Source organism: Kryptolebias marmoratus, linkage group LG17, assembly GCF_001649575.2.
Source record: "Kryptolebias marmoratus isolate JLee-2015 linkage group LG17, ASM164957v2, whole genome shotgun sequence".
NCBI lineage: Eukaryota > Metazoa > Chordata > Actinopteri > Cyprinodontiformes > Rivulidae > Kryptolebias > Kryptolebias marmoratus.
The window spans coordinates 24383084-24405729 of record NC_051446.1 but is presented as its reverse complement, the minus strand read 5'-3'; the positions used below and the strand labels follow the sequence as shown (position 1 = coordinate 24405729).

Below are 22646 nucleotides of genomic sequence, written 5' to 3'. Positions count from 1 at the left end.
GTAGACATTGAGTTTGGCTGCAGCTGCACACAGTTGCAGCGCCTCCTACAGGAAACTGGTGGAGCTACGCAGAGAACCACGCCGTTCAAAAGCCTTGTTTGGATTCATGTTTTTATAAAACACTGAGGTCAGGAACTCGGGGTCCTCAGTGGTAGATACCTCGGTGCCTCGTCTCTGCCTGCAAAATGCTCTCCTTTGTGTCGAGGATGAGTCTCTGCCTCAAGCGGAGGGGTTCAGGTATCTGGGACTCTGAAATGAGTTTCCTCTGAAGGTTTAGCCTTTGAGGCAGGATGAGGAGCTCCATCATCTGAAGGTTTTCTGGACTCGTCCCACTGGAAGGAGACCCTGGGCAGACCCAGAACTCGATGTGGGGATTATAGTCTGGTCAGGGAACACCTTGTTATCCTCCTAAAACCTAAAACACTCTTTCATTGTTTTGGTTGGGCTGTAATGATTTCAGACGTGTAGCTGCTTTGAAACAATCAATACCACAGACATGAAAAATCAGATTTTAATTCATTTAATTTATTTTATTTAATGTATATGATGCATTATTAAATCAACAGCTAATTTATCCTCATGCAGCACTTCTGTCAGAAATTTTCCACTGAAGATTTTTACTCTTTAAAGAGATTTAAATTGAAGTTGTTATTAATGTTTTACCTGCAGTAAACGGTGTGCAGATGTGTGACTGCCAAGTCAAATTAGTTGCATTTCATAATAAAGGAGATAATCTGGGCTGAATGTTCGTACATCCTCACGGTTGATACCGATCATTCATTCAGTCGTTTTAATGGTTTGTATTTTGATTTTTAAAAGCCTTTAAAGCTCAGATAAAGACTTAATGGATTTTAATCCATACAGGAGTAATGAAAGTGTTATGCAACGCCGCTTTAAAGTATTTTTCTTTGCCTGAAGGTTTTGGCCTTTTAAATAAGTGATTCTTGGAAATATTGTGTCGTCGTTCGCTCACGGCTCGCTGTGTGTTTTTTACAGCTCTCTCCAACCGATAAGAGTTTGGAGTTCGACAGAGACTTTCGCATCAGGCACTATGCAGGAGACGTGGTGTAAGTACCTTTAAAATTTTATCCATTCAAGAAAAGCTTTTACTGATGATTCATCCCCCTCTCCAACACTTTTATATAACCGTCCCTCAGAGGTTCTTAAAGAAGCTCCTCTATGGATGGTTTTTAATAAGAATTTAACCAAATCAACTTTAATTTTTTCAGTTTTTACGCAAATCTCTGTATTTTATATCATCCTCGATGTTGTAGATCATCTGAAATGAATAATGTCCCAATCAAGATTTTTATGTCTGTGATGTCGACCCGAGTCATGAAAGTTTTTGCCAATACTGAGTCTTAATCTGGAACTTTTACAGCACAGACTTGCAGATTACAACCCATCAGAATCAAAGCCGTCATGTTGGAGTAAAGAAAATCTGTTTATTTTGATCATTTTTTAAAATCTAAAGCAATGAGTCCCAAAGTTGGGGTCGGGGTCCTAATGTGGGTCACTCAACACCAAGCAGGGGTCCTTAAATAATCTCCAGATATCAACCTGCAATTCAAAAACTAGTTTTTATGACATAATTGTGGCAGAGAATTGAAATACAAGTCATTTAATGATTTAAAAAATAGCATAATGGATGTTAGGACTGTTTGTGTTGTCATTATGCTCTTATTTAATAGGGTCATTAGCATATTTGGATATTTAAACAGCCAACACATCTTTGTCGCTGTTAATTTATGGGTTGAAAGCTGAGAAGTTTGGGAAGCACTGATCTAAAGTGTCTCGTTTTTAGTTTCCTGAGTGAACTCTGTACTCAGCCATGCGTTTGGATTTGAAATGTCGAATTAAATTAACAAGAAATACCCAAATTTCAACCAAACTGCTTTTATTTTCTGTTTTAAAATGCCTCCACACCACAGACGTGTTTGAACTTTGCTTTTCTGTGGCGTACCTGATTTAAAACCGTAGAAGAAAAAAAATCAGGAGCTCAGTTTGGTCAGCTACTTTAATACTGATCAATAAAAAATATTTCTATCAGGACTCAGATCTAATGCTTGAGATTGGCTCAGGACTTCCTTGACTGAAATGAGAGTCGTGCAGAAAATGAAACTATTTTAGTCTCTTTACATTGATTTACTGTAACATGTAATTTAAGAATTAAGAATTTCTTCATGCTAAAGTTTAAATGCCTCTTGTGAAAGTTAAGATCATATTTTAAAATGTTAAAAGCATTTAAATGAGACAGAATGTCACATTCTTTATTTTTAATTTGTAGTCATAAACTCAGAAGATTTCATGATTTAATAACCTTCATCTGACCGTTTCTGACTTGGTTATTAAAACAAAAATAATCCATATCTGTGTGACAGAAAAATCAAATCTTTTTCTGTCTTGATGCTTAGAAATCTCCCCTGTTGTCTGCATTCATGTATAAACCAGTATTAACAACAATTCTCCTCTTCTTCACACGTTTGGACACTTAAAGGACATCTTTACTCCAAAGGCACCACTCTCTAATTCCCACAGCTCCTGGACACAATTCAAATGATTAAATCGCACGGTAAGCCCTGGAAAAGGGCTCTCGTGGAAATGTGTGGAGCCCATTTGTAAAAGCTAAGTGTCTGCCACCTGGGGGAGGACTCAGGCGGGGGAGCGGGACTTGATTGATCCCTGAGCCACACTTAGACCAGGCAGGAGGCTGAGAGCTCCGATATTTATAGCATCACTAACACACTCCTTCGTCTTAAAATGTGCATTAACTCGAGGCTTTAAGGTTATTGTAGCAGAAATAGCATCCATTTGTCATTTCTGTAACGGCGCAGCTATGATGTAGCTCATAGAATAACAAGAACCAGGACGGGTTTTTACCAAATAAAATGTGAAATGAGTTTTTCCCCCTTTCTTTCGCAGGTATTCAGTGGTGGGCTTCATCGATAAGAACAAAGACACGCTGTTCCAGGATTTTAAGAGACTCTTGTACAACAGGTGACACATTTTCACACTCTTCAGAGCTTTCTTTCTGCACCGTTGATTGCAAAAAACCTCTCAAAGACACAACCAGCAGGGGACAATTAATCTCCTGTTAGCTTGATCCTCCTCCTTATGTTTTTCCTTTATTTGAATTTTACAGCTAATAATTTCTTACAAATCGCACGTGCTCCTTTCAGCGTGATTTCTTTGGATTTTTCTGTTTTATATTATAAAAAGACAGTGTTTTTGATGTTTTCATGGTTGGTTTTTTTTTGTTTTTCCAGTTCCAACCCGGTCTTGAAGGGGATGTGGCCCGAGGGCAAGCTGAGAATCACCGAGGTCACCAAACGGCCGCTGACGGCAGCAACGCTTTTCAAAAACTCCATGATCTCACTGGTGGACAACCTCGCCAGCAAGGTGAGGAGCCTTTCATAAAAAAATAAGAGCTACATTATTATAATAACAATACAGAAAACCTTTTATAGGGAACGTGTCTTTATAAGATCCAGATATTGTGTTTAAAAACAATGGAAATGATTATTTTTATTAAGAGGAGAAGTATTTATATCTGCATTTGAAAGTTGTCCAGTTAAACTAATATAAAACTTCTGTTCTGAGAGTCAAATTATGGAATGAGTTAAAAAAAAGAGATTTCTATGTGAAGATGGGTGTAATTCAGCTACAGAAGACTCATTTTTATGTTGTTTCTGTTGTCCGTATGCTTGTTTTTTTTAATTGAATATGTAATCAAAATAAACCCATTCATTTATTCATAACTACTAAAATAGATATCTATAATAAAATGGTGGATTAAGTCTAATGTTGCTCCAGAGTCACAAAAAACATTAAGATGTTCACTTTAAACCATCTGTTTTTTCTTTTAACTGTAATTGCATTGATTTCAATCTGCACAAAACAGAAGAAAAAGAAAAAAAAACCTCAATCTGTCACTTTCTTTCATGAATTATAAAACAAAGTTGTATGCATGAAAGTAGAACACGATAAATGGTTAAATTATATAAACCTTAAACCCATTTAAATTCAGAATCCTTCCTCGTTTCAAGAAGAAAAGTGAATTATTTTATTCCACTTGTCTCTCTTTAAATATAGCAGGCTGTTCTTTGCAGATGATGGTAGACTGTCTCCTTGCATCATAATCCACAGGAACCGTATTACGTGCGCTGCATCAAGCCCAACGATGTCAAGTCTCCTCTGCTGTTCGAGCACGAGCGCTGCCGCCATCAGGTGGAGTACCTCGGGCTGCTGGAGAACGTCCGAGTTCGCCGAGCCGGCTTCGCCTACAGACAGACGTATCCTCGCTTCCTGCAAAGGTACGCCGTGACATCATCACACAAGCCGGGGCTGAATCTATCTTTACTGATTAATCTGATCTGTTATTAGCAGGACATAATAGGAAAAGGGGAGAAATCTATTAAAAAAAAAATCACTTTTTTTGCACTTGATAGCTGATATCGTTCCAATTTCAAAATAAAATCATGCTACGTTTACTACATCCAGAAGACCAACTTGTTGTTCTTTGTGTTTTGTCTTGCTGTTAACTACAGAATATCATCAGGAGTTTTATGTTTTATAAAATGAATTTCAGATAACAATTCTCCACCATCATCCTCCAGCAAACATCCTGCTTGGTGTTTTGATTTAAAGCCACTTTAAACACTCAGATTTGACTGTAATTTCTGTAGAGAGGTGGTAATAAAAACATATTAATGTAATGAAATATTGCTCCATTCAACACATAAATGACCTGCCTTAATAGCTCATCTTTTATTCATACAGAAGCTCAAACTCTGCATTACAAACATGTTTACATCCCAATTAGCACTAATTTGTTTGTGAGTGTGAGAAGCAATCAGGGAGCTCTTAGGTTAATTGTCCACCTGTGCTGGAAAAATGAGGAAATATTTGGCCATTATGAATAATGCTTACAAACATAAATCATTAAAAATATTTACCCCTTTAAATATAGTCTAGGTTCTGTGAAAAACAACAAATAAACCTAAAATATAAAACCCCCCAAAAATCAGAAAATGACTATAGTGACAGAAATGTAGGTAAACTTCCATTTTAAGGTACAATTTAATCTATTTGTCTCATTAAACTCAAATCTACACAGTTCTCCTGAAACTTTTCATATATTTCCTCTTCAAAATATACATAAATCATCACAGCCTGTGTTTGTTCAGCTCTAAATTATTTAAGCTTGCACTTAAAATGCATGTAAATATATAAATATACATGTTTATTTATCTGGTAACTATATTCTCATGTTAGCATGTTGAAATTGGTAATATATGGTAACTAAACTCACACCGCTTTTCACAAAAATCTCTGATGTGCAGAGTTTTGTGAAAATAATGACATGAGAACTAAAGTTCTTGGTTGTTAAATTAGATGCATACAGATAAAGTTTGAAAATATCTCTTTGCGTTTGGTGCACGACATCCAAGTTTGTGTCATAGATGAAAATATAAAAATAATAACTTAAACCAGCAAATGTAAAATGTATCCAAAGCACTAATTCTGTTGTTTATAAAAGATCCAGTTTTCCTAACAGTAAAGTGCAAATAGTCTTTATTCATAAAACATGATTTTGTCTATAATTAAAGTAATTCATGCAGAAAACTTGAGTTAAATAGGAGCTGTTACTTTACCTGATCAGTGTTAAAGTTAAAGACATTCATCAAAATTAACTTGAGGCTAATGTTGCAGTTAGCTAACAGGCTGATAGTCTGTTCAGTATAATAATCTTGCAGTAATTTGATTTTAAGGTGTTAAAATGTTCTGTGTTGATTCTTCGTCCCTCCTTCAGATACAAGATGATCTCAGAGTTTACGTGGCCGAACCACGACCTGCCGTCAGACAAAGACGCCGTGAAGAAACTTCTGCAGGGCTGCAAGTTTGACCACGACGTGGCCTACGGCAAAACTAAAGTCTTCATCCGAACGCCTCGAACCCTCTTCAGCCTGGAGGATCAGCGAGCTGAAATGGTCCAGAGAATCGTCCTCTTCCTCCAGAAGGTAAAAAAACGCTTTAAAAAACTGAAAGTTTCAAGTTCTGACGGAGCAAATTTAAAGACAAACCAATGAGAAGCCACCTAGTATCACAAACTCTAAATATTTTTTATTTTTTATGTCTCCTACACTGTGTTTTTTGCAGATTATTAAACTAACAAATCGTTTATATCTTATTTAATAATAATTAAATTTCTGTAAAAGCATAGCTGGACTGCTGAGCCCTGAGTGACTTTTCTGAAATTTGCTGAAGAAACTGAAATGATTAAATCTAAAAGAAGGAGCGTACTGGCTAACAGCTAAAAGTAGCATAGAGCTAAAAGCTAAAAGAAGCAAAAGGCCGAGCTGGAGGGGTAAAAGTGGCGTAAGAAGGCAAAAATAGAGCCAATCTGCTGAAGCAGATTTCAAAGAACAAAGTTTTTAAAGGAAATTAGAAGATCTCAACGTGTTAATATAAGGAAACTTTTAGAAATAAAGTTAAATATTTAGAAAAGTTTAAAAGTTACAAAAGTCACAGCAGCTATCTCCTGAATGAGCTGAAGGTTTTTAATATATGAACGGCTAAAACTGCACAAAGTCTGCAGAAGGAGTTGGATTGATTTGCATGGGTAAAAACAAACGTGAGGCGTGTGAATCCTGGCTCTTAATTGTAAACATCCGTCCTTGTAAAACCTCATTATTAACAACTATCATCTGATTACGACCTTGAAACACGATTATCAGCTTCCTCTGGTTGGGAAGTCGCGCTCGTGTTAGAATTCATCAGCCGCTCTACGTCTGAAAAGCTCTGACTCGGCACAAAATTATACAAGCACAGAGGCTTTTTAAGAGCTGATATAATCTTTTATCAGCGGCGAGGTTTAATACAACCAGCTCTTGTAAAGTTGTGAGTAGGTCGTAAAGTTAAAAACCGAAACGTTTCTAATTTAGACTGCAACAAACAGAATAGTATAATCATTTATTAAATGTTTTTAAAGGAATCTGCTGTGAATATTGATGCACATGTCACCGAGTTGAGAAGCCTCGTGCGTCAGTGATTTGATGACACTTCCTTCAGGCGAGAACGTCGAGATCTTCGCGTGACAGGCGTCGGTTTTCATATGCAGAGTAAGAATCTTGATTGGTTTTGTAAGTGTAGACCGAGGCGCTGTTTGGGACAGGCTGGATGCTTTAAGGATGTCATTTCTGACTGACAGCATCAGTTTGTCAACAGTATGTAGGTGTGTACATAAATCTAAATGTCCTCCACCTGACGGGCATGACGCGTTGACAGATTCCTCAACTCTGCGCTGCTTTCATGTACGCCTGTCTCCAGCTAAGCCCTGACATCCAAGGCGAATTAGCTTCTGTGCCGGATTGATTTGTTGACCTTTGCATTGATCTGCGTGACCCTTTGGCTGTCCCTTCCTCCTCTCCCTCAGGGAAATCCTATCTTGTATCTCAGTTGTAAGCCAGGTTTGATAATGAGGGGGAAAGCCCAGAAGAGACGCAGCTCTTCCATCAGCCGTCACAGCATGTCTGAGGTATCTGTCATGCACGCTCGCTCCTAGTCAAACAGCAGTGTGACAGCAGAAGTGGCTCCTGCAGAAATCCCAGCTCGAGTTTGAGCTGCTTTGCCAAATAGTCGCCTTATCAGCACCTGGCACACCATCCGACTTCCTGCCAAGTCTGTCGGTGCACCACTGAGGCTCAGACACTCTCCTCGTCCCTGTTTGCCTCACGGATTCGTATTAATACAGCTTTGTTTGCCCCATCAAACATCCCAGTCTGTGACTCTGCAGGCAGTGTGAGTGGCAGCTCGTTGTGCCGTTGGCCTGTGAGCGGCGCTGTAATGAGAGTACACCGAAAACAGGAAATAAGACACTGAATGACGAGCACAAGAGCAGAAACTGAATCATTTATGTGGACTAAGGAATCCCCGTCATGCCAGTCCAAATATGTGGACATAATGGATGATTTCAGGCCCAGGATCCACTGAGGGGTGGCTGGAGGGAAGGATTAAATATCAGGCTAAATTATTTATATACGTCTTGTTTTTTTGAAATGGTCCCATTTCAGAATCAAAGTCAGAGTTTCTCATGTCTTTAAATATATTCTTGATGTATAACAGTTCAATAAAGTGATAAAAACCTTTTTAACATTCAGTTATTTGGTGTAAGAATTAACGTTTTTTTTAGCTCTGCTTGATTTAAAGGTACTCATTGCAAAGTCATGAAGACCAGACAAAAAGGAAGAAACAGAAACTGCACTGTTGGTTTCTGTTATCAGTGATTAAATAAAAGAAACTGTAAGCAAAACTAGCGACTTGTTGCCAGCTACCATGTGTGTTTGTTTCCCTACGGAAACAGCCGAAGTGACTGAAAATAGGGTAAAATGGTGACGATCATGGAGGAGCTGTTTAGGATGAAGAAGTCCAGCAGTTTTGATGTATCGCTATGTATTTATGCTCAGATTTGTTGAGTAAAGTATGCAGATAAAAGGGCTTTGTTTACATTGAGTGCATATCTTTATATCTGCTAAAACTGCAGTTTGATGGAGCTCAGGAAAGCATTTTTTATATTAGATGTCATAGTTTGCAATGAAAACCCTTAAAGCAGCGTTATTGTTTATAATCCCTATCTGCTTATGAAGGTTTTCCTGTTGTTGAGCAATTCATATTTGGTGTTACGTCTGTCTCGCTCGGGGTCGTAGGTTAGATGAGAGGTGGATCTTTGACGTCATCATTTTCAAAAGGCTGCGTTTAGGCTGTTCAGAAGGAACGATGGTTTCTAAAAATACCATTTCAGGGCCTCCAAGCACCATTTCTATGTGGATTCAAGGCTGAAATGATTAAAAAATAAACGGAATATGCCGTTCCTGTGTGGACGCGGCTTAACTGGGAGAACATTATGTTTATCTGTAGCTCTGTTCTCTATTTATCCCCTTAAATTACCATAATATCCTCCTCCTTTGAGGTGGGGGAGTGGAAGGAGTTAATCCTCCATCCGTCGGTCCTTTCTTCATAGCTCCACTCCTGTTGTGCTCCAGACACTGCTTTATTTCTTTCTTTCTTCCAGGAACCCCTGCGTGCATTACAGTTAATCGCTCTCCGTCTTTCTTTGTGCTGAAAACTGCACAAGCGGACCCATCAGCGCTGCTTTAAGAAACGGGCATAAAGAGGAAAGAGATGCCCACAGTTCAGCATAAATCCAGATGATATAAATTATACATACTCCCCCCATCTTCTCTGTGTGTTACAGATGAATATTTCATAAATCCAAGCTCAGCCATCCACATCACAGTACCTGTCAGGGTTTGTCAAAGTAGTGATGGTGACAAGAAACCCCCTCCCTCTGGTGTGCGCTGAGCTGCAGTCTTAATTGCTTTCATCGTTTGTGTGTAGAACGAGGTTTATCAGATGTAAGGAGGGTTTTGTTTTGGGTCATCAGCTTTTATAACAAAACCACACGGGGCTTGTTTGAGCAGGACCTAAGTGTAAAAAATCTACAAGGGTTGAAGACCTTAATTTTATTATTTCTTTTTATTCCCGGTGAGTAAATCATGTCTTAAAGCAACGAATAGTGTAGTTATTTCAATCTTATTGTCGGAGAATGTGACTGAAATGGAAAACAGGTCGTCTGCAGACGTCTCAGTGCAAAGCCTCCACTTTTCCTAACAGCTGATCTGTCCTCAGCAGAAACATGACCCACAATCCTCTGATCCTCCTCGACCTGCAAAGTCATTTAGTTTCACTTCTGCAAAACTCACTGTGATGTTTCAACTTAATGTTCACTCTGCTTCCAGACAGAGCTAACATTTAATTCTGCTTTCTGGACCACTCTGACTCTTTTTAAAACCATTTTAATAATAGAAAATTACATACGTACCATTGATTTATAATAAAACTGTTGATTTTTGGCTCCCAAATTACTCTCGAAATTCTCATTTTGGGTATTTGTGAAGTTGTTTCTCTAAGCTTGAAACAGACAAAACATTTAAATTACAGTTAAACTCCAGGAAACAGTGTTATATAACACTTCATGTACAGCCGTTCAGATCCTAAGTTGCTTGATTCTTTTTGTTACAAAAGTCCTGGAGATGCTATTTTTAAACGGATTCAACAAAATAACAAACTTGATGTTCTAATAGATATAATAGTATTTATGGTAATAAATTAAGCTTTTTATGCTCTAATGAAGCTTCATAAAGTGGCTGAAACAACAATCATTCCTCTGAAAATGGCAAAGAAAAAGGAGTGGATTAAAAAGGACCAAAGTTAAAAAAGTCCTGGAGAACTGCTGCTAAATCTTTTTGAAGGAAAAAGTCAAAAAATTAGGTGTGATGTAAGAGTTTTAAGGTTTCATTAGACCGTAAAATTAAACTGCAGTAAAATGATCAGTTTGTAGAGGATTAACTGTGCTGCAGTGGGGTTTTAATATTACAAAACGCAGCATTAGTGAGGGATGCGCTCTAAGACTGTATATATTTAGCATTCTTGGAAAAAAGAGGACGGGTCAGCCGCTGTTCTGTTTTATTCTTTATTCTTTGCATGCAACCCAGTTAATTATAACGCAGTTAAACTGAACATCTATAATCTACATGGTCCTGTGATGACCAGATACGTCTTTATTGTCCCGTTTTGACCTGTGTTTGTTTTATTTGAGCTCAAAGCGCTGACCATAAGCAAAATTCCTCCGATCTGCTCGGCCGTTCGTCTGACTCATCAGTAACGTCTCTTTTAATGAGATTGCAGCGTCTCACGTCGGTTTGAACACATTCGTTTCGCCTCATCGGAGTGCATCAGCCCGGAGGTAAACACTGGGAGCCGTGAATGGAGGGAGGAGGACTCTTTATCGATTTATGGTAATAACCGCTGACCCGAGCCTCTGCCTCTGACAGGACGTGGTTCGTCAGAGTTCTGTCACACGGTCTTGATGTTTATCCCCCCTCAGCCCAACGTGTGCATCGAGGACGTCACTGAAAAAGCAGTTGAGTTTCCCCTGGAGGATGTGGAAACTCAGGCGTTAGATTGCAGTCAAGTGTGTCAGAGCTGCAGCCCAGCCTGTCTGTCTTTCCATGACAGAGTGAAGCCTTTTTTTGTTTAGTTTCCCTGTAAGTGTCATCAAGGTGAACGGTTGTTTTGTATGTTTTGGACTGAACTTCTGACACTGACAGCACTGCAGAGTCCAGCTCATGTTCAGCTCTCCCAGTCACCGCAGCACATTTCTCATTTCAAACACCAGCAATCTGTCCCGCTTTGTTGAAACAAAACAACAACAAAAAAAGATCCCCGATCTGGCTTTGATGAGCTCATAAATCCAGGGGCCCGGAGCTCGGCGAGGACCATCAGATGGCTTTACTGGCCCGGAGAGCGAAGCAGCAGACCGTCAGGGGCCTTGTTATTGGTCTGATTTATCCACAATCCCCCCGAGTGTCATCTTCATCACTGCAGCTGCTCTGCTGGTGTTTGACTGGCAGAAAATGGTCTGTGTGTAGAAACCCCCCCCCTCCTCCATCGTATTCCAACACATCTCCCATCGTCACACGCAGTAATGATACTCCAATGACCATCCAGTCCTTTAATGTCTGCTCTTATCTGATTTATTGTTGCTTTATGGTCCTCTCCCCGCTGGAATCAGTCACTTATGGCTTCGGTAAACCGAGCTGTTGATCTGGCTCTGGCCTGTGCACAGATCTTAACTCAGCTTCCACGGAAAGTCCAAGTTGGCGGCTTTTTGCTTTGCTTTTCACTGTTTATTATAAGTAGACTTGCAACTGTGTGTGTGTTTATTCTTAGCACACAGAAAAATTACCCAACTGTGGCAGCAGAATGATAACAGCTGAGAACGTTTTTTTTATTATGAGGGAGAAAAGAACATTTAAGCATTAGAACATGTTAGAAATCTTTGAAATTATTCTTTTGAATATAAAGCATTAAATGCCAAATCTGACTTGTTCTTGTAAGCTTCAGATGATTTCAGAAATAACACGATCCTCTTTGTGTTTTCAGAAATGAAATATTTATTGTTGAAAATAAATCAAACACCAAATCAGAATAAAAAGCTCATTTTAATAAACTGCATGTAAGAAACTATTCTTAACAATGTGATTTTTATTTATTTTTCTAATACAACATACATTTAATTTCTTGTGACAGTAGCAAAGAATATTTTGGTACTTTTTCATAATTTTCTGCATTTTAGGCCCCATTTACACAATTCTAGATATGTTTTTAAACATATTTTACATTCTAGGAATAAAGCTGAAATATCTGCGGCGCATCACTAGTTGGTAAAAAAGATAAAATTAACGACAAAATCTAAATACAGTGTAAGTGTACATGCTTGGATCAAGTATTTTCCAAAACAATCGTATCTTCATTTTATGAACTTTTTTGAAACATTTTGAAAACTGTCATTTGCAATTCGCCACCAACAATCTCCACGTACAGAATTTATTTATTAAATCTCTGCGTTTTTCACCACAGCAGTAAAAGAAGTAGTCTCGACAGAGCCTGTATGTTCATTCAATTAAACACAAAAAATAAAAACAAAACAAGCTTTTTGTTGTGCCAAAACTTTGGTGGTTATGGAAATAATTCAGGCACATACTGCAGCTGTTGCCTCCATAAAATGAATCACCGATTTCCAAAAAGCAACTAAATGAGAGGTTCTGGAAACTTAATTTAATGCTAAATGAAAAACGGATCATTAGTAGAAGTTTGATAAGAATGAAGCAGCAGGAAGCGTGATTGATCCTGTTTACCTTTTTGTGTTTTTGAGTTGTGACGGTAAAGACGACATAAAGAAAGTTGGAAACAAATTTCTGCTTCAGTCAGTTTGTAGTTAATGATAATAATAATAAGCTCCATCTAATAACTGCACGATAAAGATAATTACAAGAAAGATTAGTCTGTAATTATAGCCAGAATTTAAAATTAGACAATGTAGGTTATCAGTTTATTAAATTAAAATAGTAAAAGTATAGAAAAGCTGCTTTTCGAAGCAGTTTGAATTTTAGCTGAGAAAAGATTTAACTATTTTTCAACATGTATCAAAAAAATCCCAGAGGTTTTGAGTCGGTGTGATTTTAAATTCAAATTAAGACGTTTCGATGGTCGTATTTGACCCAGCACCGCCTCGTAAAACCCAGCCTGGTGCGCAGTTCCTCCGCGAACAGAAGCAACTGTTAACCTTATTCCCAGAGAAACGAGGTCCTCCCTCTGCTGCCGTCCCGAGCACGTGGGAGGCTTATCTCACGGGACAATCAGGGATGAAAACGTAATCGCCCTCATGCGTTATGCATTAGAGACGGTGAAAACGGAGGACAAGGTTGTCAGTCATCATTTATCCAGAGAAACGGCGCTGGAGACTTTAAACCTGCACAGCAGTGGAGGAACTACAGCAGAACCTTTCGCCTAAACTGTAGTTTATGCTTATTGGTTGGGTCAGAATGACACAACATTATTATTATTATGTTAACCTAAATAACCTGAAGCCCTCTGGCCTGGTTTCTGTGGATAAAATCTGCAGTTTCTGCAAAATCAGGCTGAAGGGATTTTACAAGTTCAACTTGAAAGTCCAGATTTTGCTTTTTTTAGTCCCCGCTACCATTAAAAGGCAGGCGTAATGTAATGTAATGGCCTTTGTCTGATTGTTTAAATGTTTCATGAACCACAGGACAGACTTTAATTAAACTCTGAACATAATTGTTCGTGGATTAACGTTTAGAGTCATTCCAATTCAAGATGGCTGCCTCAGCAAAGACAAAAAAGGCTCCAACTCTGTTTAATTTATTCAATATTGAGCTTAAATTTAGTGTGGCAGTATCTGAGAGTCTGTAATGAGATTACTCGTAACGCCGTGATCAAAAGGGTTCGAACTTCATCTGTTATCATGAAATGATTTTAGTTTAAAACTCTGGCCTGGAAGGCAGCGGGTGACATGCATTCCTTCACTTAAATTTGGCCGTTTTATTATCTGATTAAGTTGTTTTCTTAACTCTTTTTTTTCTGAATCAACACTGCATTCCTTCAGTGCATTTTCCTGTTATAAACAAGACTTTAACGTTTGTTATTTTTAGCTGATCCAACTTTTCCTCTGCTGCTGCACCTCTGGTCTCATCAGGTGCAAACTGCCTCCTCCACAGTTTCTGTATGCAAATACAAAAACAAAATAAATAATAATAAAACAACCTTTTTTAACAGCTGCTGGCCGCCTCCACGCTACGAAAGATTAAATATTCACCATTACTGCGCGTTACAGTCAAATCACACCCAGCACTGTTAGGTTTGTGACACTGGATTAGAGAATGTTAGGGATTATTTGCATACAGGGAAAGCTGAGCATATGGTGGTGATTTCAGAGAGCTGGAATTAGAAGCTGCAGCTCTCCTGGGCCTCACTTACATTTATTATTCATGATATCCACTCAACTTCTGTTTGTTTAGAGCCAGCTTTGTTTAGGTTGTTTTAGGCCTCCTTCAGTCTGAATGTATGCTGCCCATGCACCGTTTAAAAATCACTTCTTTTTCTCATAATGGACTAAATTGTTACACTGGACTGAATTATAGATCCAAATTAAAATGGCTGCAATGATTTACATATTTTCACCAGCTAGTGATGAGTTTCTGATCTCCAAAGCGCGGATCACTAAGCAGTTTTAAAAGCATTCACACTCAGGTTTGGTCCTTTTTTAAAAACTTGTTACTCTGTTTGAATTTTCAGTCTTTTGTCATTAAATGCTCTCATTGCAAAATATGAAATCAGATCTAAAAAGGTTATCAAATGCTGCAGTTTGAAAGAGTTTACTCCAGTAGTTTTCCAGATATGTTGCAATTTTTAAATGCGGGTCCGCATTCAATGTAAATAAAACACTCTGCTGAATCGGTTGAAAACCACGTGAGTCATGTGACCTCTGTGGAGGTAAGCTAACATGACCTGAAAGTTTATTGTTTACTGATTTTGTTCCTGATATTATGAACTTCTTTTCTGTCCGGTCTTCGTGACGTTGCCGTGATTATCTTGTCTGGAATGTTGCGAATATTAGAGTTTGCCTTGGTTGCCATTTCCAACCGGACAGCTTGTGTCGTCAAGCTTGACCCAGTTGTAGTTTTCCAAATAAAACTCAGCAGAAAGTTCTAACATGTTAGTGTTCTCAGTTTTAAAACCTGAGGTGTCAAACTCCAGTCCTCATATGCCGCTGTCCTGCATGTTTTAGACGTGTTCTTGCTCTAAAACACCTGCTTTAAATGGACGACTTGTTGCCGTGCTCCTGGAGAACCTGGTGATTTGGTGAGGAGGTGATTAAACCGTTTGAATCAGGTGTGTCGGAGCAGAAACACCTAAAACCTCCAGGACAGCGGCCCCTCGAGGCCTGGAGTTTGACCCCCCTGATCTACAACTAGTAGAGGACTCTGGAGCCTTATTGTCCAGTTTACAGCATTTGATGGAAATCGATCACAGATATCAGATCTATGTTGCATTTTTAACTAATAGCTACCATTCTGAGTCATGATTACACTTTTAAATTGTTTCCTAAGCTGTGCATGCTTGTGTTACTTCTCAGCATAAGGATATATTAGTTTAAATCTGTCAGAAAAGGTGGCAGGTGATATGCATTCCTTCAATAAATGTTAGACATTTTTTTCCCCATGTGTCCAGGTTTGGCGGGGAACGCTCGCCAGAATGCGTTACCGGCAAATGCGCGCCGCCCTCACCATTCTGCAGGCCTACAGACGCTACAAGGTCAAGTCCTACATCCGCGAGGTCAACCGCCGCTTCAAAAACGTGCGCTCCATGAAGGATTACGGCCGACACGTGAAGTGGCCAACGCCTCCCAAAGTCCTGCGAAAGTTCGAGGAGGCGCTGAAGAACATTTACAGCAGGTATTCTGAACATTTCCTCCATAAATCTGCTGCTCAGGTAGGTTTTTAGATCAGCTTACAGTCAAATACGAAGTAAAACCACTAAATTTCCTTTCATTTATTACCATTCAAACTCTTATTAAATCGCTTCATTAGAACTTTTTTCAGATAAAAATGTTTTCAGATAGTTTAGGGAAAATTGGCTCAACTTAATGTGACCTGAGATGCACTTTAAAGAAAGAAAGCTGGCCCTGAGTGTGATTTAAAACCAGATGCGTCCTTTTGAAGCAGCTTACACATGTTTCCTCTGGCCTCAGGCTCAAACTGGGCATTGATTTTATTTTTCCTTCAAAGACTCATGGCTGCCTTTCATCCTTTTGTCTGCACACTATTTCTTTCTCTCCTCGAAGGTGGGCACAGTTAGAAAATAGCTCTCCTTGAGAATTATGTTGGCTGTCAGGGTTTGTGAGTCAAAAGGTGAAACGGCAGCACAGTGCAGCTGCTAACCAAGGCTTTCTGAAGATGCATTGATGCAGAAAGCTTTTTTTTTGTTTCCTTCAGGTGGTGGGCATGGACACTGATCAAAGACCTCTCTCCAGAGGAGACTCTGCAGGTGAGGGCCAAGGTAGCTGCCCTGGAGGCCCTGAAGGGCCAAAGGGCCGACTTGGGTTTACAGAGAGCCTGGGAAGGAAACTACCTGGTGAGTATTTATTTATCTATCTATCTATCTATCTATCTATCTATCTATCTATCTATCTATCTATCTATCTATCTATCTATCTATCTATCTATCTATCTATCTATCTATCTATCTATCTATCTATCTATCTATCTATCTATCTATCTATCTATCTATCTATCTATCTATCTATCTATCACGTTTATAAAAACATGTGAAAAGAAAGGCAGAAAACATTATTAGACATCACAGAGGAGGATCAACATGTCATCAAAGTTATTGTTGACGCTTTTGTTTGTTTAAGGTGAAATCTCACTGAGCTGGGACTATTAGAGACTAGTTGGGGAGTCGAACTCGACTCAGAATTGCGAGAAAATACGTCTCAGTGAAGTCTAACTATTTGTGACCAAGCCAAGCGAGCTGTTTAGTGACGTTTTGAGAGGCCAGTTTTTGAAAATCAAGGCTAGTTTTTGCATGCACAGCTTGCAAAACTGTATTTTTGGCTGTGCACATTATTTCATTTCCTGCATCACCTCGGCAGCCGCCCACATGTTTATGATTTCATCTCCCGGAGGAAACTTTTTTAAATGGACCAGTTTTCTATTAATTATCATTAGTTTAACCCTAACCTGAACATTTGAGATTGTTGCCTCATGTTTGTGTTAAATGGATTCAGACATTTTATTTTCTGAAAACTGCAACAACTTTTATGATACAAGATCATTTAAGTTGCTTAATAAATCGTCTACGATTAATGTGCATTTTTAAGCTTTTCATCAAGTGAATCTAAATGCTGCAGTAATCCCTGATTCTCCTCAGACTAATTCAGTGTTTTTGTGTTTTACAGAAACACGACAGTCCGGACACAGCCTCATCCTTCACGCTTGTTTCCAGCGAGCTGCAGCGCAAAGACAAATTCATGAGGGTTTTGTTCTCCTGCAACATGCGAAAGGTAAAATTCTTCTCACCACATCTACCTGCAGCAGGTGTGGACAGATATATAAACTTTAGCCTGTTTGTGTGCTCCTGCTGTCTCCGGGGATGACTAATGAGGAGCTTTGTGTTTCCCAGATCAACCGTTTCCACAAGGCAGAGAACCGAGCCGTGCTCATCACCGACCGCCACCTGTATAAGATGGACCCCCTGAGGCAGTACAAAGCCATGAAGAGCACCCCCCTTTACAATGTAGGACACCCCCTTCTTTTTACTGCACGTAGGAAACAAAAGGCTCATTAGACACTGTGTTGCAACATTATAGAGCAAAGGTTGCAAACTGTGTGCTTGTTTAACTCCAGGATCTTCTGGATGGATGAGCAAACTTTAGAACGCAAACAATGACTAATATGGATGAGTCATAAATTTATTTTTTACACAAAAGCATTGAAAGGTACTTGAAGATGTAGCACTGTAAACGTATAAGGGAACAATCTGAATCTACATTTATACATTCAAGGTTTAACCTTGTATTTATGAAGTTCTGAGCTGATTTTAACTCACATCTAAAACTTCAAAACTTGTCGGTGCATCAGCTTAGTTTTTATGTCACTATCAAAATGAAGTCTAGCACAAGAATGTGTGGAAAATATACATTTTACAAGGGTTCAATGATTAAGACTTTAGATCTCTGATTGAATTTAGGGTTGAAAAAGAATATTTCAGCAGTCAATCTGGACTTTCACATCAGCAAATACAAAACCTGCATCTTAATAATGAATCTTGTCAAGAGTGAAAACATTGTTGATGCCTTTTTTTTGGGGGGGGGATGACCTGTTTTTACGAGGTTTGTAGGTCTGATTATTCAGACTAATAGATGTTTCCGAAATACTGAAAAATGACCCTAAACCAAGAGCTAACATCTCAGTGACAGGCCCCAGGCAGGATGTTTGACATGCCAAAAACCTATTACTGTGTTTCAATCAAGGTCCACTAATCCTGCATGTTTTAAACATTTCCTTGATTCAAAGGGTTGAAATATCTCCTCAGCCGATCAAGTTCTGCAGAAATCTGCTGATTCTTTATTTGTTGACATAAAGTCTGAAGCATGCAGGATAGTCGCCCTCGAGGACCAGAAATGAATACATTCACTGCAAACCTGTCATTGTTTTATCTAATCAGCAACAGCTGCTTTATGCTGACATAAAAGCAAAAGCTGTACGGATGTGATTGTTTAGCAGACAGAATGGTAGCTAAAAGGAAGAGGAGGAGAAAGCAGCTAAAAGCTAAAAGTAACAAAAGGTTAGCTTGAAGCAGAACTGTAGTTAAAAACCTAAAGTAGCTCAGAAAAACCAAACTAGAGCAAATATGCAGATTTCAAAACAATGTTTTTAAAGGAATTGAAACAACTTTTCTATGGGAAAAATAAATCTTTAAAAGTCATAGCATGAGCTGAATGAGCTGAACTTTTATGCATATAAAACAGCACAAAGTATGCAGAAGTAGTTGGATTCCAAAACGCATACGAAAAAATTAAAAATCAGGAAAATAATAGTGGCTAAAATGATAAACAGTTAGAAAAACTGTCCAAAACTTTTGCACAAGAAAGCCACTGAGAATTGATGACTTGAGCCACATCAGCTATAAATAACTTAAAAAAGCAAGATGCCTACAGTGTTTGTCAAATTATTGTTGTGTTTAGATAAACTGATCATTGTTTAGCTGTTATTGAAGTAACTTTTAGGAAAAGTAACGGGCTGCAGGAACCAGCCCTCCTGTGACCTGAAGCTCTGAAACTGGGGCAGTGGTGCCACTGGTGTCTTTGATCTCCCAGCAACCTTTTTATTTTTTTACAAAGTGGCAGCAAATGTCATTGAGCTCTGCGGCTGGTTGGTTTTAAGTCACATTCACGCTGTGACAGGCCTGTTAATGCTGCTGCATGCACACAGCACAGAAGGCTGTTTCCATGGCAAATCTGCCTCGTCCACTTCAGGCCCAGTGTTTATTTTATTTTTGTTTTATTTCTTGGTGGCAGTCAAAATCCGTGAGATTTGTTGTTTTCTTTTTTCAAATCTGCTTGCATAGATGTTGTTCCTTTCTCCAAACTGCAGCTGATGCTTTGATTTTCGTCATTTTGCGATTCTGTTGGGATGGATTTTGCTGCACATCTGTCTTGCCATCCCATCGCTCCACTTCTAAAGCTGTGAACGGGCAGCCCTCAGGCTAGAAGCGAAGTAATAGGTTTCCACAAGTCTTATCTTAAATCTGAAACGGCTTCTTAAATGGATGTCAGAGAATGGGAGACTTGGGCCGGTGCTCGATTATCTGTTAGGTTGTGTCTATTATTCACATCTCAAAGCTAATGATTTCATAATCTCTGACCAGATAGAGATTACTTCAGCTGTAACTCAGGGTCGTCACATCCGTTTGTTGTTTGACGTCTGTGTTTGTTCTGTTTGCAAAAGCTATAATCTTTGCCCACTGTCAAAGAGAAAAGGGCGATAATGTTTTTGCATTATGAAACTCTTAATTATTTGTTGTAGATGTCCACCACAGCTGAGCAAACTTATCCAACACATACTCTGAGAGCTGATCCTACAGAACAACGTGAAGTTTTCCTAGATTTGTTAGTTATAACTCTGTCATTATTATAATAATTATATCATTATATCATTATATAATCATAGGATGATTTTAATTTGAATCTTTGGCATGAAAAGAAGCAGGTGATATTCATTCTTTTAAGGAATTTAGTTGTGTAAGCTTTTTTTTTTTCCTGAGAGAATAAAATCACATCTCTAATGGCATTTTTAAGCTTTAGTTAGTTAGTTTATAGTAACATGACTACCAACAAGAAGAAAAAAAAAAAATGCATTTTGGTAACGTGTAAGTAAATGTATAATCCTCAAAGTCTATCTGCACCACTGACCCTTGGAGGTCAGGAATAGAAATGGAAAGGAAATGTGCGAGACGATAATCCCAGATGCAGAGGCAAACCCCTGTCGTCTGCTGAAATGAGTGAGAGACGAAGCTGCTGTGACGAGACGCCGCCGTGTTCAGTCTGAGAAGATGACAGGAAGGAAAGTGGAGACCTGAAGCCCTGAAATAAGGAGGACAGAGTTGAGACAGATGGTGACAGAGTTTCTTAGTTATTGTTCAATCGAAGACAAGCTGTCATTTACAAACTCTGAACTGATGGATGAAGTTCAGTCTACATACACAAGTCACCCGGGGAGCAGACAGTGTAGCTTTCACAGCCTGGCACTGACACAAGAAGAGTCGGATTGAATCCATCCATCCATCTATTTTCTTTACCTGCTTCTCCTTTCTGGGTCGCAGGGAGCTGGTATCTGTCTCCAGCCAACACTGTGAGAGGCGGGGGACACCCTGGACGGGTTGCAGGTCCAACACAGAGACACATAGAGACGAACAACTATTCACACTCTCACTCACACCTAGGGACAAAACCAGAGAACCTGGAGTAAACCCACGTGCTGACTGAACACACAAAACTCAGAATCAAACATTTATTTGTCAGTTTTCTGTGTTTTGTCATCAAAATCCACTCAGAAACCAAAAACACTTCTCAGTCAACCTGGTCAACAGGAATAAGATATTATTATTTGTGCTGTCGTTCATCAGCGAGTCTCTGCTGAACTTCCCGTTTAGAATAATTGTTCCTAAACTTTTCAACTTGTGACCCTGACTGTTTCTGGTTAAAGCAAACAAACGTCACCAACAAGTCGTTTCCCAAAGAGCCTCATCAACAATTAAAATAATTGTTGTTTTTTTACTCCTTGTAACAGGTAACAGTTTGGGCTAGTTGAGGCTAAATATGCAGCTGGCAATAATTTGTAAGTCCATTTGATTTCTTTAGATCTGTTTTAGACCCCTAATTGGTGTTTGCATCTGTCATTATGACTTCCAGGTGTCCACCACAAACAATAATATTCGATTAAATATTTAAAAACACATTATTATCCCATTCTGTATCTCTCTAAAGCTTCTGAATGGTGTGCATGAATACATGTAGAGCACCTCTAAGGTTTTAAGGTTTCGTCAAATGGCTGAAAAATAACAATTATCCAGGGGATTCAAAAGTATCCGGTGAAAAACCTTCATTCAGATGCATTTTCGCCGGCTTCTTTTTGTTGATTGACCGAAAAGAATGCCAAGACAATCAAATTCAAATCTCAAGTCAATATGTTTTTATTCAGATCTATTTTATAAGTTTACTTAGTTCAGGTTTGCTGCCTTGGGGAGATGGTTCCTCGTCTTGTTTAAATGAATTCTCCATCTGATTTTCTAAAACTCTCCCAGTCCTTCCAAAAGGCCAAATATTCTGACAAATGGACCTCAAAAACTGCTGATTGGTCTCATCAAACACACTCCCTGCCTTGTTCCAAGTGCCAGGAAAACGCATTTCTGAACAGCAGTTCACAAACCGATAACTGATTTACATTCATCTAGTATACAGACTGACGGATATCTGATCCTGTATGACTTCAGAGAAAAGCACCTTCTATAAACAAGAACGCTCGTCTGGAATGTCCTGGGGTCAGGACCACATTGTTTTTTTGTTAAGTGCTCTTTGGTCTGAAGTGCTCCGTTTCATGAGCACCACAGAGACATACTGTACTTTGAACAGCAGGTATTCTTAGTTGAACCTTTTTGGTTATGTAACAGCAGTCCAGAACAGAGTGAAGGCCCAGTGATTAAATAAATTTAGTATAATGAGGGAGGCCGAGCGGCTGTAAATCTGAAAAGAGCAGCGGCGAGACGGCCAATCATGTTTGGGAGGTACGTAATCAACCAGCCTCTGGGAAAATACCTTTACACTTTATGCCTCCTAACATCCTGATCTTTATGCAGATGCTTCTTTTTAGCAATAATTTGTATTTCTTAGTTAAAACTAACATTTATTTTAGTAAAAATCTATGATTGCTGTGCAGCCGTAGAACCAAACAATCAAAACAAAAACAGAAAAGTTGCTTCATTTATAAACAGGCCAAAATGACAACAGACATCAGCTGATCTGCCCTGCACTCGGTATCCATGACAACACCGTCTCCTGGGAAGTTGGCATGACAACAACGAGAAGAGACAAGCAGCGGCAGGGGGGAAGCGCGGGGGGGGGGGGGGGGGGGGGTAGATGGGGGTGTGGGGGTAGCAGGGGG

General features: G+C 39.1%; 1 protein-coding gene across 1 annotated transcript in view; it reads left to right on the top strand.

Moving 5' to 3' along the window:
• Window positions 1–22646, top strand: part of myo1d (myosin 1D) — an 88619-nt gene that overhangs the window by 41413 nt on the left and 24560 nt on the right. The window contains exons 12-20 of the mRNA XM_017438047.3: window positions 997–1067; window positions 2923–2997; window positions 3267–3399; window positions 4147–4313; window positions 5813–6020; window positions 15655–15878; window positions 16419–16557; window positions 17384–17488; window positions 17608–17721. Of these exons, the coding sequence (XP_017293536.1) occupies window positions 997–1067; window positions 2923–2997; window positions 3267–3399; window positions 4147–4313; window positions 5813–6020; window positions 15655–15878; window positions 16419–16557; window positions 17384–17488; window positions 17608–17721 (1236 nt within the window). The remainder of the gene's footprint in view (window positions 1–996; window positions 1068–2922; window positions 2998–3266; window positions 3400–4146; window positions 4314–5812; window positions 6021–15654; window positions 15879–16418; window positions 16558–17383; window positions 17489–17607; window positions 17722–22646) is intronic.